This window comes from Morone saxatilis, unplaced genomic scaffold, assembly GCF_004916995.1.
Source record: "Morone saxatilis isolate NCDOM2014 unplaced genomic scaffold, NCSU_SB_2.0 Contig20, whole genome shotgun sequence".
Lineage (NCBI taxonomy): Eukaryota > Metazoa > Chordata > Actinopteri > Moronidae > Morone > Morone saxatilis.
Genome location: NW_023339763.1, coordinates 19519661 through 19526408, shown reverse-complemented (window position 1 = coordinate 19526408; position 6748 = coordinate 19519661). Strand labels below are relative to the sequence as shown.

Genomic DNA, 6748 nt, shown 5'->3' with positions numbered 1-6748 from the left:
AAAATGATTAGTAGATTCTACAATATATTTTTATCCATGAATACACAAAACTCCTTGCAGATAAAGCAGAGATGGGAGGCAGAAATGGACATGGTTATATCGCAGGAAGGAAGGCAAGTGGAAAATAATTGTTGGATTTTTCAGGACTCCAGAAATAGTATCTAGAATGAGCCAGTCACATTCCAGCTCATGCTGGAGGAATTGTGGAGCACATACTGCCAATCATACCCATATATTCTGGTTATGTCCCAAACTAAAGACATTCTGGGGAGAGGTATTTGATGCTCTTAAAGAGGTCTTCCAACAGGATATACCTTGAGATCCTACTGTGGCTCTATTAGGAGTGAATGGGAGGCCTGAGAAATATCTTTTAAATATATTACTTACAGCAGCACTGAAGTGTATAACTATTAGATGGTTGAAACCAACCCCCCCTTCATATAACACATGGATCCAGAAGGTTTGGGACCTCTATCAGATGGAGCACATTACATACTTATTAAGGCTCCAAAAGTCCATCTTTACTAAGCGGTGGAGTCCTGTCGTGTCTTTATTAATACAATAAGACTGGTTAGCCTTCCCCCTCTACTACCTTTTTTACATAATTCACACAGTGCCGCACGACGTTTAGTGTAAGTCCTGCTGGTTTCCTGATTGCTTATTTGTATGTGTGTTTGTGTATATATGAATGTCTGAATGTGTATATTTGATTTAATATATTTAATGTATTTAATTGGGAGTGGATATTTCTTTTTTTTCTTTTTTGTTTGTTTGCCTTACTTGCTTGTAATCTTAATTTGGATATAATGTGTACAATTGTTGTCTACAGCTGGATAGAGAAGAGTGTATATACTGAAATGTTGTCGCAGAAAACCCAATAAAAAAAATAAGTTAAAAAAAAAGTAAGTGCGACAAACTGAAAATATTTCCATTACTAACCTCATACTTAACAAAAAATTTATTGCGAATAGCACTTTCCGTAATTATTTATATAATCTTTGTTGTTCGCAGCCAAACAACAAATAAAGGCCTGAAACTTGCTCCCTTCTTATTAACCCTTCACACACATTTGTGGCACTTTTGACTTGTATAAATTATGTTAAACTAACTTATAATCTTGTTTTGTCACCAACAGTGTGATATTTCATAGTTTTTTTATGTAAATATTGGTAATATTGGTAATATATGGTGAGCAGTGTTATTATGAAGTCACTCTTAATAAATGCCATGAATGCGAATGTTAGAGATTTAGCCCAGTCAGATTTAAACATGAGAACATAGGACAAGAATGTGCACAAGTTTCATCACATCAGACGGACACAACCCAAAATCATTCCATCGTATGTATGTTTTTTGTATGTATACGTTTATTTATTTATATATTTTTCAGAGCAAAACAACACATAAAACAACTTGGCTCACAAACAGGAAAGAGACTTAGGCATTACATAAAAAAACAGTATATCTAATCCATTATAGGACATAAAATGCTCAAAATACATAGTGTCTGGCAATCTGGCAACATATTTAAGTATGACCATATACAACTGTATTTTAGTTGGGACTGTGTCTGTTATCCAATTCAGAAGTGTGCACTTTTTTGCACCAAATATTAGCATTTTATAAAGATTCCCTTTATATTCATCAGCAATAAAGCCATTAGTATGCATACTGATTTTATATTTTTATTATAAGATTTTATAATTTATTCATTTCCTGGCCTATAATATACCAAAACCTCTGTATTTCCCAGCAAGACCACAGACTGTGAGTGAGACTAGCTGTCTCTAGTTTGCACTTAAGACACAGAGGAGGGAGGTCAGCATCAAACGTATGGTACTGGGAATGGGATGCATGGTCTCGGTGTAAAACTGTAAAAATGTTTAATATCATTCTTCTTTGTTAACTGAACCATTCATTCACCTTTTCTTCGGTTGCTTTGGCGCAATTATCAAATGAAAATAATGTTTTTCAAAACAGTGCATGCAATTCTGCTTTCATACAGAAAATGAAACGATTACACTGCTTTTAAAATATGTATTACTCTCAGTCAGATGTGTTCATTGACAGGCTCATTATGTAAATCCTCAGATGCAAAATATTCAGGTCTATGTCACAACCTTTCAAACATGCAGTAAGTAATTTGGTGGTGTCATAAAAAGAACCACATGTTGGTTAATGTACTGTACAGACGCCACTTCTCTATCATTTCTCCCACCTCTGAGTGTTTTGATGGCCACTGAAGTGGGCATTTACTTTGTTTTTTTACTTATTTCTAAATACTTCCTTATTCCTGATCAACTTTCTGTGTGGAAAAAAGTAGGTCTCAGTAGAGTTGCAGTAGTTTGAGTTTCTTCCTGAAAGTAAGCCACGCTTTGGACCATTTCTTCCTCTCCGCAATAACTCCTTCTTGTTTCAAGTTTCCAGCAGCGTAGACATGACGTCATTGTGTTGCAATGCAATGCACAGCTGTCAGACAAAACATGCCGGCATTGATAAAAGGAATTGATGAGCTCAGAGGTGTACGATTCTGATTAACAATTTAGAACTGGTTCTGAACTGGAACCGGTTTTCAAATCCCATCCCTAAACAGGAGGCTATTCAGTCAGCAAAAGGATATTTGACTTTATGATGATGTGTGTAAGTCTCAATGAGATATTGCATGAAGAAACATTTTTGTGTCATACAGTTCCTTAGACATTTGACTGCCTTGACCTAACCAATAACAATGTGGTGGCAGTGATGAACTATTATTTACTTTTGAAACAAAAGTTAAATGTTTTGAGAGTGTAATGAGCTTTTGCACGACAGTTCTGTTCAGTATAAAATAAAAATTCCTTAAAATGTGTTAAGACACACTGCATTATGAGTATCCGCTTAAGACTGATCAGCTGTGTGAGGCTTCAGGCGGCCGCTCAGAGACAAGTCCTGGCTGACAGTGATGAGTCAACAGTGAACCAAGCTTTCACATGACTGGCACCCCGGCAGTTTTCAGTACAGTCACCTCCATGATGTCTCAACCTCCTAACAGAAGGAGGATTGGCTCCTCTCTGGGCTGTGTCCGAGGGTTTTGTTTATCCAGCAAAGACAGAAGGAGGTGAAAACAACATATGGTAAGTCTGTCAAAAGAGACTAGAGAGAGCCAGTTGTTGTTTATTTATTTGTTTATAGTTTTTAATTCACTGACATGGGAACAAGTTTGCAATGTCTTGTGGCCACAAGCACATAATGGAGAATTAATAAGACAAAGAAATGTGATCTTTGGTCTCAGAGAAACATTTAAGGCTGGTTTACTTCCTTGCGGATGTCCAGCTGGCTTCTTTCTGATTTGAAGCAAACAAGCTGTTAGACTGATTTGTGTATTTTTTATATCATCTCAGAAGTTCTTTTTGTTGGACTTTTAGAAAGAACAAATATCCAACTACATTTATCTGTGTTCATCAGAAGTGCACAGAGAGTAACAATGTGGGAAAGTCCTGCACAGATGAGGTCACATCAGTTTAACACTTACATGTCTCAGACACTCTGCAACCACCAGTATGTGCAGCACCAATACAAGTAGGTCTGAGGAGGAAAACGTCATTCCCACTGGCTGCAGATTATTCCTCTAAATCCGACCTTTTTATCTGTTTACTTAGGAAGTTGTGTGCGTGAAGAATTCACTTGACCTGGTCAGCATTAAACTGTTTAGTGTCCACACTCTTACTGGAAGTGATATGTGTGTTGAAAAGAACATGAAAAAAGTGCTTAAAAAACATAAAGGTTGTGTGTTTGTGTGAACAGATCCTGATATATGACCTGAAGTGAAGTTTTATGACAATAAAAACAAGACAATGAGTCAGGATCTGGGACAGTTAACAGCCAAAATAAAATGATTCAGTTTTAGTTCACGTAGGATATGTCAGACCAGGCCGGTTGTCCACTTTGGTCCTGTTTGAAATATCCCAACAACTTCTGGAAGAATTGCCAAACCATTTGGATAAAAAACGATAAAAACGGCTAATTGTAAGGTAACAAAAACCAACATTCTTATTTTCAGGTGATCATATACTAATGAAAACATACCTATGAATATTATATGCTATTTCTGCCAACAGATGCTCCTAAATGTTACACAATGGACCTTTAAAAGGTAGACAGTTCACTTCAGCTACCATAAGCACTTTGCACAGCGTCACTGGATAGAAATATGTGGGTGATTAGAGTTTGAGTGTTTACACTATGGCAAAACACAGACAGATTTACTCACAAAGTCTAAATATTTCACTTAAGCAGTTGGTTGTTACTCAACCATTTCCGACACGAGCTGTTAATTTTTTCACAAACCAACTAAGCTAATCAAACTCAAACTATACCTGAATTATGCATTACGTTTTTTTTCTCTTGATGCAAAATGTCGTAGATTTCCAGGGCAGAGTACTGGAACAGAGGCTTGAGGCAATCAGGCAAAAAAGGACTCACTAACTGATATGACAGAGTTAAGCTCAAGACTTCCAGGAAGAAAAATGGTCCAGCACAATGGTTGTGGGGCTCTGTTCTGAAGCTTGACATCCTGAAAGTTTGGCAAATCAAAGTGCACTGTTTCCAATTAGTCTAATCAAAGGGTCTCCTTGTGTTATCTAAGTGGGTTTGTTTGTGTGTGTGTGTGTGTGTGCGTGTGTGTGAGGTCTGTGGCAGATCAACTCACCAGGGAGGGTTTGATGCCAATGCTCTCGGCGGCCTGGAAAGCCAGGGTCAGATTCCGAACCTGAAGGAAAACAAACCATTGGGTGTTGAGGCACTGTGAAACTCCCTGCACCACGTCATCCTACAACACCACACATGGAGGTCCAAACAGCAACAGTAAGCCCACAAATACATTTATAATCCTTTACAAACAAACTAAAACATATGTCAGCCATAGTTTGTTTGTGTGAGAATTTCAGTGTATTATATTATCCCTTATGTTTATTTGTATTGTATTTAAGTGTAAAGCTATACTGGAATAACCTCTCAAAATAGAACTGTCAGTGAGCCTAACTAACATCCCCAAGAACTGAATCCCTCTAGATTTAGCCTGATGCCCCTTTTGTTGATAGAAGCCTGAACTTACCAACATGATATATTTGGCTTCTTTCAGTCTCTCTCGACCTCAAGTTCAATTTATGCCTTTTGAATTGAGAGTGCACGTCCTTAAACTGCTAATCGCGACTCTCACGAGCACTCAACCCCATCACATAACCTGCCTCTAGACATCAGCACAGCTGGGATGATTAATGAATAAATTATGAATTGTTAATAATTAGTTCTGCAGCTGTAGACTGCTACGTAAAAGAACAACCTTCTCCTCTTTCACCTAAAATATAAGTCCACCTATAACCCTGTTTTCTTACATCTATGATAAAGGGCAAAGGAGGGCAGTAATGGGATTATTGGAGGACAGATTATACTGGGAAGAGGCTGGGTGTTTGGGCCTCAGGGAAAGTCACTCAGCAAGAGTTATTAAAGCCAACATGCGTCTATTGAATTATTCAGAGAGATGGGCCGCGCAATGTCTCTGTCATCAGCTCAATGTAACGCCAATGCGACCACACACACATCCTACATGACTAATGGGATGTCACGTAGGAGGCGTCAGGCCAGGTCGGAGGTGTTTGTCTACTGTTTTAATGTTGCAGCAGGCGAAAAAGACCCACAGTCCCCAGAGAACCATACTGTTTTCAATGCTAATGTATATATCACCTGCATGTTCACATTACAGAGCTGTTAACACCGAGCCATACAGCGGCTTCTGCCCTCACTTACAGTATGACTACACAAAAGCTACATTCATAATTCATCTTCTGGCTGTGCGTTAATGCTGTGTGGACAATATTGCAGACCTATAAAATGTATACAACTTCATAAAGGAAGTCTGGAATGTGCAGCTTAATGGTGGAAAAAATTACTCCTGGAAAAAATGTCTTCAAAGCATTACAGAGATTTTATTTTCCTGTTGGCAAACATGCAATCTTTCAGACCTACACTATATAAGCAGACCACTTTCACAGTTTACAGGTTCACATTTTCCACAAACAACTTATTGTGGCTTTGTGTTTGGCATTTTCTGGAGACACAATTCTGTAAATCTATGTCGGAGAGAGGACCACAAGAGACTGAGCATGCAGTTTGTTTGCTCTACTCACAAGTCAGAGACAACACTTACTACAGGTCCAAAGAAGTTAGCAGCTACTCTTTCTTTAAGGCAAACTGAGCTCTGCCAAGCCACTGTGAAGAATTCACCGTAGTAAACAAACACATTTGCCTTCTCTGATGAATATCATCATGACGTCAGTTTTTATCTAACTCAACCTCATATAAAGGAAGGGATTTTCTCAGCAAAACATCCAGCCAGAAAGAGCTGAAGAATATATAAGTATGTGTGGATCACGAACCAGTGATGACTGAATACAAGTATGCAAGTGAGTTGGCATTTATACGATGTAGGGGTTGGAGAAAATGTGTGTGAGGAAACAATAAATGTCATGGAATGCGGAGAGAACCTGTGTGCATGGAACGTGTCCTACGTGTGTGTTCGTGTCCCTGCTATAAATACACTGATTTCCGTTTAGAGTGCTTAGGTTGCACTTTTTATTTACTGGTGAAGCACTGACCTACCTGTGCAGATTGACATGAAATTAGTACTGGAGTGTGTGTGTGTGTGTGTGTGTGTGTGTGTGTGTGTGTGTGTGTGTGTGTGTGTGTGTGTGCGTGCGCGCAGTCATCCTGT

The 6748-nt window shown here is 38.5% G+C and overlaps 1 protein-coding gene across 2 annotated transcripts in view; it reads right to left on the bottom strand.

Annotated features, from left to right (window-relative positions):
• Positions 1-6748, bottom strand: part of specc1 (sperm antigen with calponin homology and coiled-coil domains 1) — a 67223-nt gene that overhangs the window by 2909 nt on the left and 57566 nt on the right. For both annotated transcript variants that reach the window (XM_035666615.1, XM_035666614.1), the window contains exon 14: positions 4688-4747. In XM_035666615.1, coding sequence (XP_035522508.1) covers positions 4688-4747 — 60 coding nt within the window. The remainder of the gene's footprint in view (positions 1-4687; positions 4748-6748) is intronic.